At 33.3% G+C, this 12929-nt stretch overlaps 1 protein-coding gene across 6 annotated transcripts in view; it reads left to right on the top strand.

Moving 5' to 3' along the window:
- JMJD1C (jumonji domain containing 1C) overlaps positions 1 to 12929 on the top strand; it is a 257864-nt gene that overhangs the window by 83241 nt on the left and 161694 nt on the right. The window contains exon 2 of one of the 6 annotated variants that reach the window (XM_064488133.1): positions 1367 to 1414. The exons of the other annotated variants lie outside the window; for them this stretch is intronic. Coding sequence (XP_064344203.1) covers positions 1397 to 1414 — 18 coding nt within the window. The 5' untranslated portion in view covers positions 1367 to 1396. The remainder of the gene's footprint in view (positions 1 to 1366; positions 1415 to 12929) is intronic. 6 annotated transcript variants of the gene reach the window in all.

A 12929-nucleotide genomic window follows, 5' to 3' on the forward strand; every position in this document is an offset into this window, starting at 1 on the left:
TTAATAGCATAACACTCAAAAAAGCACTTTGGGAGCTCTTAACATGCGGGCAGGGTTTGTTGACTGTAGTCTTATCTTTTGGAGATCAGGCTGTGTCCTTCGGGAACACCCTGTATCTGTGTATTTGGATGTCTTAACTTAGACTGGTCAGGTTTCCCAGAGAAATATACCAGTCTCTTCCCTGGCTCTCAAAAGTTACACCCTTTGAGGTAAAAAGAGTGGGAGTTGGGGAAGGGGGTTGATTCTCAACATACTTCATTATGTAAACTTCTACTTAATCATCCTGTGATGATCTCAGTAATATGCTCCCTGATCCAGAGACCCTCTGATAACCTTTTTCTAGGGGAAAAAAACTTTTTCTGCCAACATGTGAGAGGAGGCAGTTGCAAGGCTAGAGCCAGGGAGAGATCTGTGAGTCTGGTTGTTGCTTAGACTAGTATAATTCTTCCTACTAGTCCTATTTTACCTTTAGCCAGGTTTTGAACCTTTTAAACAAAGCTGCTCTGCTATGAATTTGAGTGTTTATCCACTTTCCCAAATTCTGGCTTTAGCTTACACCTCTTTCATTTCATCAGGTCAGCTACCACTGCTGTTGCTGTTGTTTTAATATTAGTTGATTCTGCTCATTTTTCCAATCTGTTGAATTTTTTTTGAAACTTCATGTTATCATCCAACATGTTAATTATTCTTCTTTACTTTGAATCCTGTTGAGTCATCTGAATATCTTGATTAAAGTATGAAGTTAAAGTCTTACGGATTACTTTCTGAAGACATTCAGTTTTGCTTTAGTTCTTGGTTAATACTATAAATTATGATTGTTTATCTGGCTATGAGTACCTCATTGTGCTGTATTATTAGTGACCTTATATTTTAAAATTTTATTCCTAAATATATTTTCAGAATATTTTCCTACAATGTTTTAATCAGTGTTACACTAGCCTACCTAAAAAGAAGAAAGTTACTGATAAAGGAAAAGTTTAGGATCACTTGTAATGAAATAAATTGTGTTTCAGGGGTAACTTCTTTTTTTTTTTTTTTTTTTTTGTGCTTACAAGCTGTCTTCAAATAATAGTTTTTCTACTTTGGTTATAGATTGACATTAATGGATTGTCAAAAGCCTTTTAAACTCAAAGGGTATGTTTTTAAACATAGTTTCTTAAAATTTTTTCTTCATTTTCAAAAGCAGTACATTTTAGAAATTGTTTTTGTTCAATGTTTTATAGATTGTACACATTAGAGATGCATGCCTAATTCAGGCTCTGTAGACAGAAACTAATTTAAAAAGTGGCTAGGTATTCTCTTACTGTCTTCTTTACTCATTTCAACTTCATTTACTTTTTAACTATGTTTCTTCTACCTTTTCCAGTTTTCTACTCAATTCTCCTTGGTGGAGAAGATGGATGCAAAAGAGAAGGTGTGAGTAGTTCTTTATTCTCTCTGCATCTGTTAACATTACATCATCTTTTCCATGCAATATTCTTGTTTCTTCCTAGTTCATCCTCTTTTATGCAGCCAGTGGACCTGTTTGGTTTTCCTTTGTATTATTTATAAAATTTAGTTTATTCTGACTTATATTCTTAATAGTTATAAGGTTTATAGTATTAATTTGTAAGCATTCTTAGTTATGTTTCCCTCCTTCCATTATTTATATATGTCCTTTTAAAACCTGACATCAGAAAATTCTATGTAGCCATATTGTTTCACTCACTCATTACCTTCATTAATTCAATCCACTGACATTTTTTAAGTTCCAAAAGTGTATCAGACCCTGGGAAATAAAATACTGGTAAGATACTCCTTCTACTAGTAGAGTTTATGTTTTCATAGGGAATATCTCCTCCCATTTCTCATTAGAATTATTCACATCTAGATAATTAAAAACTAACTTTTGCACTTTAGTCTCCCATCCACATTGTTGAATAGTATTTCTTTTTGGAGCTATGTGGTATTATAATAGTAGACTCAGGTTTGAGTTCTGGCTGTATCATGGCTATATAATGTTGGATAACTCACTGAATCTTTCTGGGTCTTAAGGGTTCTTAGTTATAAAATGTACCTAATACTACTTTATAGGGTTGAATTGAGAGAATTTAGATGTTAAAAATTGAGAGAATATACATACATATATAAACTTCTTAAATTTAAAGAACTTCATGATGGTATTATTTTTATAAGGATTGCTGTCTAAATATTTATTGCAATACTTTTGGAATACGATTGTAAATCTCCTTGGGAGCAAGAACTATGTTGTATTGATCTTTATCCATTGCAGCTGATAAATAGTAATGATTCATAGTTTTGACTTAAATTTCCTGAATTTGTTGGTTCTTTTCACTCGTATGTACTGCCTCTTGTCACTTTAAAATTTAATGTTAAGAAAACATTCTCCATATGGCCAATTTCTGTTATTTATAAGTATTACTGCTTCTGATTATTCTCCTTCCCAAATTGCCATGTTAACACCCCTGGGTTAAAGGATTTCTGAATGTCTTGCATCTCTGCTACTCAGTAATAATTCTTCTTTATCTGTTATTGAAAGATAAATTATACAGACATATTGCTATATTCCAATAACAAATTCCTTTTTTTAATATGAAGGGATCACTTTTATCTCTTTATGTTAATATATTAAATATACTTAATATTTTAAACATATTAGTTGAAAGTTAATGTGGTTTAGCCATTGGATTATAAAAAGCCAAAGTTAAAAATATTAGTGTCTGTCTCCTCCCCCTTGCCCTTCACACTCTCTTGTTTTTGAATGAGATTGGCCAGTTTCTCTGATGAGTCTTTTAAAAATTAAATTCACTGTTTTTCTGAAGAACTTCATTTTATATGTCCTTTCTCTTCCTAGCATTTCAGTACAATGCAGTCTTCATCATGGTGACAGATCTGTAGCCAAACAGTTTCTCTTTAGTCTTTGTGAAGTACATCATACTTTAAGGTCAGGGGGGAAAAATAAAAGACTGCTGGGCCTCTCATTGACATTACTAAAAATAAAAACATTCCAGAGAAAGACAGAGGGAGGGGGAAGCCAACATGTGTCAGTTACATTGTTGAGTTCTTTTCTTACATTATCATGTTTAATCCTTGCCATGACCCTCTGTATTATTAATTATTACCTCTGTTTCGCTAATTTGAAAACTGAGGCTCAGAAATATTTTATCATTTAAAGTCTCAGTGTTCTTGACTCCAAAGAATATGTCTTTGCACTGTAATACATGGCCTGGAAGATAATGATGCAGAACATTGAACACCAGTCCATATCTTCCATGAAATCACCTATGTAATTTCATCATCTGAACTTAATACCTTTGATGTCTTTCTTAGATTATAAGTAGTAATTTTCAGTAGTCTATTCATTGTAATTCTTGCTAAATTATACTTATCTGGAATAAACTTTGCATGCATATTTCTGAAGTTTTAAAATATTTATACAGTTTGGATAGGCAATGCACGTTTGTTGCGTTTCCTGGTGAAACTTATATTTCCAGTTCACTGACATTGACCTTTTTTCTTTAAAGATTTAAAGCAGAGCTCCAGAGATTAGTCTGGCCATCTCTCTTTCTCTTAACATTTCTTTAGGTTTCAAACATCATAGTTCATTCCTATTTTTCATCATTGTAGTAAAGTTTTATCTTATGCTTCTCTTCTACCGTGAGACTAGAATGAGCATGGTATGTTTTAGAAACGGGAAGAAAATCAGAGTACCAATTCATAGAGTAAGGGACTAGTAGTAGTGATAGGTTGAGAAGAGTGCAGAAGTCAGGTCTTTAGGGTTTTCTCAACTAGCATAAGTAAGTGTTTATTCTAGTCCCATGAGAAGATAAGTATACTTATATGTTGTCCACAAGAAAATTCACTTTAGATGAAGGCACAGATAGGTTGATACTAATGAATAGAAAAAGATAAACCATGCATAGAGTAGGGATATTAGAACTGATGTGGCAAAAGTACTCTTCAAGAAAGAGTATTTACAGAATTAACAGAAGCTACATAGAGAAAATTTCACATAGTTGGAGATTTTAACACTCTTGGCATTTGGTAGAACAACTACATAAAAAACTAGTGAAGCCATTGAAGATCTGAAAAACTATCTGTCTGTCACCTTGATTTAACTGATACTTATGGAAGACCTACATTCCATGCTGCATAACATTCTTTTCAAGTGCACATGGTATGTTTATCATGCTTGGCCATGAAAATAATTCTTAATAAATTTAAAATGATGGAAATAATACAAGAGTATATTCAGTGAAATTGAATTAAAAATCAGTAACAGTCTGGTATCTATGGAAAAGAATCCCAAATGTTTGGATATTAAACAGTACACTTTTAGATAATTTGCAGGTCAAAGAAGAAATTGCAAAGGAAATTAGAAGTCATTTTGAACTGAGTGATAATGAAAATATATCACTTCAGAATGGTGTTGCATTTTCAGGGTTTTGAGAGAAATTTATAACTTTAAATGCTCACTTTAGAAAAGAAGGAAAATAAAATTGGTGACCTAAGGTTCTACATTAAGAAAGAAAAAGAAGAACAAATAAAACCCAAACTAAGAACAAGGCAAGAAATAAAACTAAAAGTAGATCATGAAATAGAAAATAAAAGGGGAAAAGTGAATAAATCTACACTGAGGATTTTTACCTATCAGATTGTCCCTCATACCCCTCTCTTCCCATATTTATAGCATACCCGTTTGTTGAGCTTGTGGAAGAATAGGCACTCTCAAATATTTTCTATTGAAATACAAAATGGATCAACCTTCAGTAGTGGGGAATTTAGCAATTTCTTTTTTCTTTTCTTTTTTGGTGAGATTTTTGGGAGGTTATTAGGTTTGTTTGTTTATTCTTAGGAAGAGGTACTGGGGATTGAACCCAGGACTTCATGTATGCTAAGCATGCGCTCTGCCACTTGAGCTATACCCTACCCCTGAATTTAGCAATTTCTAACTAAATTCATATTAATTTATTCTTTGATCTAGTAAATCTCACTCCAAGGAATATATCTCAAACATGGATTGGCATAAGTATAAAATGACATCTGCACAAGGCTACAGTCACAGCAGCCCCAATTTATAATAGCAGAAGACTGAAAGAACCCAGATACCCATCAATAGGGTTGTTATTGAATAAAAATATCAATCCACCCAGTGGAGTAGTATATGGGTATACAAGTAAATAAGCAGTTATCTTCTATGTCATGATGGCCAGTATACATATTATGAAATAAAAATAATAAGATACAGAAAAATTCTTAATATCTAACTATATATATTGTGTGTATGTGCATTTCTACTTTTTTTAATCTTGAAATTAACCAAAAACTAATCTACCATAGGGAACAAGGACAGAAGGAATTGCTAAAGTTCTGTGAATATAGTTTTCTAGGTATGACTTTGAATCAAGTAAATGTTTTGTATAGTTCTAAAACATGTTTGAATCATTAAAAAATAAAGACCCTAAAAGTGAAAACAAAATGAAACAAAGAAGTCTAAGTGACATAACCATAGGAAGGAACTTTTTAAGTGACTTTAAAACATAGTCATTTGATTGCACGTGCCCACATATGCTTAGTATATTGTACCCTGAAGACAAAAGAGTGGTATAAAAACCTTAAAAAGTTTTCATTAATCATAATGGTGGCATTTTTTTTTTTTTTATTCCTAGATGGTTGTATATGTATTGTGCAGCAAAGCAAATGAATTTATGTTGGTGTCATTGTATAACAGGATTTTCAGTTTGGGAGAAATGAGGTAGGAATATAGGTTGATGCAGTTTAAAAAAAAAAAAAAACCCATAGAATTTTATTTGGAAGCATCGGTATTAAGGCATACTAACTCTGACCAGTATTAAAGTCCTAGATAAAGTGACCAACTGAGGAATAATGAGCACTTCTAGAACCCAGATTAATGTCTCTGAATGCTGTTTCCTATTGAAAGGTATTAGGGTTCCTTGGGTATATGGTTGATTTCAGGTCTGGGACAGGAGTTGGGTAAGATGACCCTGGAATATTTTGTCACACCAAAAGCAAACTATCAAAGATTACTAAGGTCTCAAAGACTCAGAAATTACTTGTAGAGGCTCTGACTGGGCAAAGATTGGAACATTTGAAAGTGGTAGGAGTAACAGCTGCAGTCATTTGAAGCATTAGTACTTTTATTTAAATCCAAGAGTTGTTAATAATGATCCCTCCCCTAAAAAACAAACTCCTGTTTTACCTTTTGGGGAGGTTAGAATACTAACTCATTAGTCTGTTTTCTGTAGCCTTCTATATCCACAAGTTTTGTATCTATGGATTCAACCACCCATGGATTGAAAATACTCAAGGGGAAAAAAAAAATCCCAGAAAGTTCCAAAAAGTGAAACTTGAATTTGCCCAATACTGGTACTATTTACATATCATTTGCATTGTATTTACATAATATTTACATTCTTTTAGGTGTTGTAAGTAGTCAAGAAATGATTTAAAGTATAAGGGAGGGTGTGTGCATAGGTTATATGTCAGTACTATGCCAATTTATACAATGGACTTGAGCATCCTGGATTTTGGTATTCACTAGTGTGAGTCGTGGTGGTGGGCGAGGGGTGGTCCTGGAACCAATCCACAGCAGATACCAAGGGGTAACTATTTCAAAAACTCATAAAAGTCTAGCATTTATTTTTCATTTTCTAAACAAACTGCCTCTTGGATACCAAAGATTCAATGAGGGGAATTTGAACTTAATAGACATATTCATCAGATAGTAAATGAAGGAATGACAAAATTTGAATATCACTGTTTTGCAACTCTCAGTGAAGGTACTGAATTTAGGCAATATTTATCATTGGCTGCTATTCTCACAGAAAGATAAAAGGTAATGCATATATACCTCAGTGAAGAACACAATATACTATGTGTGACATCTGCTCTATCAATTCAGAATTTAGGACTCTCAATTCAACAATTATAGGAAATACAGGGACAGAGGAACATGTTTTAAAATGCTATAGAAGTATAATCAGCAAAATACAGATAACTAAAGACTATATGGAACGAATGACTTGATTTCTCTAACAAGAAAGTTGTAGGAGGGAAAGAGAAGGAAGACCGTATAGATAAAAAGAGATACAAGAATCATGACAGCCAGTTTTTGTGGAACTTTGGTTTTAATTTGAACAAGCTGAAAGAAAAAAAGCACATCTTGGGAGACTTGAATGCTGACTGATAATGAATAATGTTGCAGAATTAACAGTTTTTTTAGTGGAAAGATTAGCCATGATATGAAAATTGTTGAAGCTGGTTGATTGGTACATGGGAATCCATTGTTATTTCTGTATATAATGAAAAGTTAAAAATAAAAATGAACAATTAGATTTTTCAAAATATCTTTTCTGGTATCCAAAATCTGAGTCAGTAATCTAGCATAGTAAATAGTTGAAGAATTATTTATTATTTTAAGTATTTGTGTCTTTCACTCTCTTGTGGTGAAGGACCATAGATTAAAAGATGAGATCAGTTAAATAATAGTGATTTGAAGGGCTCTGTGGTTATTATTCAAGTGTTATATTGACCTAATTATAATTAAGAAATCAAACAATTTTTGTTAATAGGGTTTGGTAGAAGGAAAAATTGAATATATTCCACAAGTTTGAGTGTAGAAAAATGCATACATTTAAATCCAGTCTTCTAAAGTCTTCTTTCAACTGAAAATAGAAATTTCTATGAAACTTGAAATGTTGTATGTGTACCAACTGTTTTCTTTTTTGGAAAGCGGCGAGGGAGGTGGTGGATATTGAACATAGTGAAAATCCTTACATGTATCACAAAACATACCTAATATTCTGTGCTCCACTGCCCCCTTGTGCCTATCATGAAAAGGTATCATTAATTTCTCTTCTGAGAGCTTCTGCAAGTTTATAAATAATTTTCTGTATCTTAAACTTTCTGGGACCCGGAATTACTCTTTCAGTTTAGGGCATTCTCTTCTGTTAAATACTTTCTCTTTCTACAGAAGTTGCTACATTACCAGTTAAATGTCATTTGAGGAATGCGTGTGATTTTAATTTCAGGTTGTCAATGTTTCTGTAGCTCTTTCCTCATCCTCACCTCTACTTACACATTTGCTTTTTCAAAACAGAGAAGGGAAGAGTGGAGGTGGGTAAGTCAGTACTCAGGGTTCTTCCTTTCTCTTTCTGAAGGAAAATGGATCCTGGGGTCAACCTGTGCCATGATATGTATAATTACAGAAACTTCTGGCCCATCAACATGTATATAGCCTATGTTTGAGATTACTATCTCATTCTTTTATTCTTTATCCTAAAAGGCATATGAGACTTCATAGTATAATACCAGTAAGTATAATACTATTACATCATTCCTTTGGGAGAAGGGAGTGCATAAGTTTTCATCATGCTTATTTGTTCTTGGCCTTTTCAGATAAATTTTCTACTTATGACTGCTGTTTTTTAATTAGAGTAAAATTTACTTTCTTTGGTGTAAAGTTCTGTGAGTTAGGACAGAGGCACTCTCCCACAGAATTTCCTTTTGTTACCACTCTTTTATAGTCAAACCTTAAAATCCCCCACCCCCTTTAACCCTAGGCAACTGTTAATCAATTCTCAGTGCTTGTTTTGTCTTTTCATGAATGTTAAATGAATAGAAACATACAATATGTAGCCTTTTGAGTCAGGCTTCTTTTCAATTATCTTAAAGCATTTGAGATTCATCCATATTGTTTTATGTATAAGTAGTTTCTTCCTCTTTATTGCTGAGAAATATTTCATTATATGGATATACCATAGTTTGTTTATTCATTTCCTATTTGTGTTGCTTCTATCTTTTGTCTATTAAAAACAAAACTGCTCGAAATATTTTTATACAGGTTTTTGTATAAATATAAGTTCTGTTTTACAGGCCTGAAATTTTAGCCATATTGTTAAGCAGGTAATTGTGGTTTTTATTTGCATATTTCTCTACTGACTAATGATTTTGAGTATCTTTTCATGTGCTTATTTGCCATCAGTATATCCTCTTTGGTGAAGTATCTGTTCAAATCTTTTCCTATATTTTTTTATTGCTTTGTCTTCTTTTTGTTGAATTTTGGAAATTCTTCATATATTCTGAATATAAGTCTTTTGTCAGATACACAATTTATAGATGTTTTTGTCCTGTTTGGCTTATCGTTTCATTTTCTTAACATTGTCTTTCACAGAGCAAGAAATTTTTTATTTTGATGACATCTAATTTATTACTTCTTTTCCTTTTATGTTTTATGTTGTGCTGTTGAAGTAATTTCTAAGAGTTCTTTGCCACAAAGACTTTGTTTTCTTCAAAAAGTTCTAGATTTTATGTGTGTTTGGGGGAGAATTTACTTCTGAAGAATATCAAGTGTTTCAGATCATGAACACAGTGTCCCCACCATGTATTTAGACCTTCAGTTTTTAAATCTGTTTTTTAGTTTTCTCATACACATCCTAAACTTATTTTGATAAATTTGTTCTTTTATTATTATCTTTTTATTATGTTAAAATACTACTAATTGCTTTGACTCAGATCAGGAGTATGCAGTGTTATATAGACTTTTCCCACTCAAGACTCCAGAAACCAAGGTACCTCTCTTAGTTTTCTGGTCTCTGGTACTTAATCTCAACTTCAGTCACAGTCAGTGATCCATCACTGTCCCACCATAATAGAGTCCTTTATTTATTTATTATTGACTTCCATTAGGGGTATAGATATATATATTCAGAATGCACATATAGTCTCAAAGGTGCAGATTTTTTGTTTTTTGAGAGAAGGGATATTCCTCATGTATATTTTTCTCATAAATTTTAAAATTCTTTTACCTGCAAGAGGGAACTATCCTTTATAGTTGAATCAGGGTCAAGTCTTAATGGTAACTATGTCCTTTTTCTGACATTACTCAACAAATTAATAATAAAACTTATTAAAAGTCACAGCATCCTTGAGAGGGAAAGAAAAGTATAATTTTAAATTTACTGCTTGGTTCTGTTTTTTTAAACATTTTTTATGTATGTATTTTACAGTATTATGTTTTTAATTTGAAGTATAGTTGATGTACAATATTACATATTACAAGTATACAATATAGTGATTCACAAAGTTTTAAAGGTTATACTCCATTTATAGTTAATATAAAATATTGGCTCTGTTTCCGATGTTGTATAGTACATCCTTGTAGCTTATTTTATATGTGATAGTTTGTACCTCTTAATCCTCCCACCTCCATCTTCCCCTCCCCCTACTAGTAACCACTAGTTCCTTCTCTACATCTGTGAGTCTGTTTCTTTTTTGTTATAGTCACTAGTTTGTTGTATTTTTTGGATTCCACATGTAAGTGATTATCTTAACAGTATTTGTCTTTGTCTAACGTATTTCACTTAGCATAATGCCTTCCAAGTCCATCTGTGCTCTACACCAGAAACTAATACAACATTTTATATCAACTGCACATCAATTAAAAAGCAAACAACACGTTTAAAATATGGGCAGAAGAACTGACCAGACATTTTTCCAAAAGAGGAAATGCAGATGGTCAACAGGAACATGAAAAGTTGCTCAACATCACTAATATGGGAAATGTAAATCAAATTCAATGAGGTATCATCTCACACCTGTCAGCATGGCCATCATCAAAAAGAACACAAATAACAAATGTTGGTAAGGATATGGAGAAAAGGGAGCCCTTATACACTGTTGGTGGGAATGTAAATTGGTGCAGGCACTATGGAAAACATTATGGAGATATCTCAGAAACCTAGAAATAGAACCACCATATGGCCCAGCAGTTCCACTCCTGGGCATATATATATGAGAAAAACAAAAATATTAATTCAAAAATATGTACACCCCACTGTTAACAGCAACATTATTTATAATTGCCAAGATATGGAAGCATCCTAAGTGCACATCAATACATGAATAGATAAAGAAGATGTAGCATATGTATGTAATGGAATACAGTTCACCCATAAAAAAAGAAGGCTATTTTGCAATTTGAGGCCCTTCATTCACTTTTTTTTCACTTCAAAAACCAGAATTTTATAACTGGCATAAACATTTCTATTGCATCAAAAATAACAAAATACCTAGAAATAAATTTAACCAAGGAGGTTACCTACATGAACTCTGAAAACTGTAAAACACTGATGAAGGAAATTGAAGATGATACAAAGAAATGGAAAGATCTCTAGTGCTCTTGGATTGGAAGAATCAACATTATCAAAATGGCTGTACTACCCAAAGCAATCTGTAGAGCCAACCCAACCCCGGTCAAAATACTCAGATCATTTTTCATGGAACTAGAAGAAACAATTCCAAAATATATATGGACCCCAAATTGCCAAAGCAATCTTTTGTAGGTTTTTTTTTTCTCCTCTTTCTTCTTTTTGTTCTCTTTTCTTATGGTTTGATGACTGGAGAAGTTCCTTTAACATTTGTTGTAAAACTGGTTTGGTGATGCTGAATTCTTCTAGCTTTTGTTTATTTGTGAAGCTTTGGATTTCTCTATCAAATCTGAACGAGAGCCTTGCTGGAAAGAGTATTCTTGGTTGTAAGTTTTTCCTTTCCAACACCTTTAAAATATCATGCCATTCTCTTTTGGCCTATAGAGTTTCTGCTGAAAAATCATCTGATAACCTTATGGGAGTTCCCTTGTATGTTATTTGTTGCTCTTCTCTTGCTAATTTTAGTATTTTCTCCTTATCCTTAATGTTTGTCAATTTGATGACTATGTGCCTTGGTGTGTTCCTCTTTGGGTTAACCCTGTGTGGAACTCTCTACACTTCAGGACTTGGGTGACTGTTTCCTTTCCCAAGTTGGGTAAATTTTTGGTTATTATCTTTTCAAAATCTTTTCTCAGATCCTTTCTCTTTTCTCTTTCTGGGACCCCTGTAATGTGAATATTAGTGCACTTCATGTTGTCCCAGAATTCTCTTAAACTATCCTCATTTCTTTTCATTCTTTTTTCTATTCTGCAGTAGTGATTTCCACTAATCTGTCTTCTAGCTCTCTGATCCATTCTTCTGCCTCATTTAGTCTATTCTTAGTTCCTTCTAATGTATTATTCATTTCAGTCACTTTATTCTTCAACTGTTTGGGTATTCATTATGTTTTCCAACTCTTTGCTAAAAACTTCACTCTGTGCATCTGTACTCCTCTTGAGTTCTCTGAACATCTTTGCCATTATTACTTAAACTCTTTGTCAGATAAATTGCCTGTCTCCTGATCACTTATTTGTTCTGGGATTTTATCTTGTGCCTTGGCCTGAAAGATATTCCTCTGTTGCCTCATATTGCCTATCTTTCTATTTGTATATTTAGGTTGGTTAGTTATGATTCTTGACCTTGAAGAGGTGGCCCTCTGTGGGAGACATCCTGTGTGTCCCAGCAGTACACTCCTCTCTTGTCATCCAAGGAAGGGCCAGGGTCCAGCAGGTCCCAGCGTAGAGTCGGGCCTGTGTTTGTGGATTCCTTCCATAGGCTTTGGGATTATTGTTTTCTTATTTCTAGTATCAGCCCCCTGGTGGTTGAGGCTGGACTAGAGGCTTATGCAGGTTTCCTGGCAGGAGGAATTGGTGCCTGCCCACTGCTGGGTGAAACTTTATCCTGGACCTCTGGTGGGTAGGGCCGTCTACTGCTTGGCTCTTGAAGCTAAAAAACTAATTTGAGGGGCTCTAAAAGTACAACAAATTCTGTTTACATTTTAATATAGATCCATTAATAGATTAATCTAGCCCTATTAGGTAGATGGCCTAAAACTAGCTCCCTGGAGGTAAGCAAAAGTATGTTCCAAATTTTGATGTCTGCTTGGTAGGTTATCCTCTTTATGTTTACAGAAAACACACACAGATCTCTGCATTCTCAAAAAAACATGTGCAAGATAACTTGTCAGCCCAGGAAATTTAAATAGTTTTAGTCTTAACTTAA

The sequence above is a fragment of the Camelus dromedarius genome, chromosome 8 (genome assembly GCF_036321535.1).
Source record: "Camelus dromedarius isolate mCamDro1 chromosome 8, mCamDro1.pat, whole genome shotgun sequence".
Classification (NCBI taxonomy): domain Eukaryota; kingdom Metazoa; phylum Chordata; class Mammalia; order Artiodactyla; family Camelidae; genus Camelus; species Camelus dromedarius.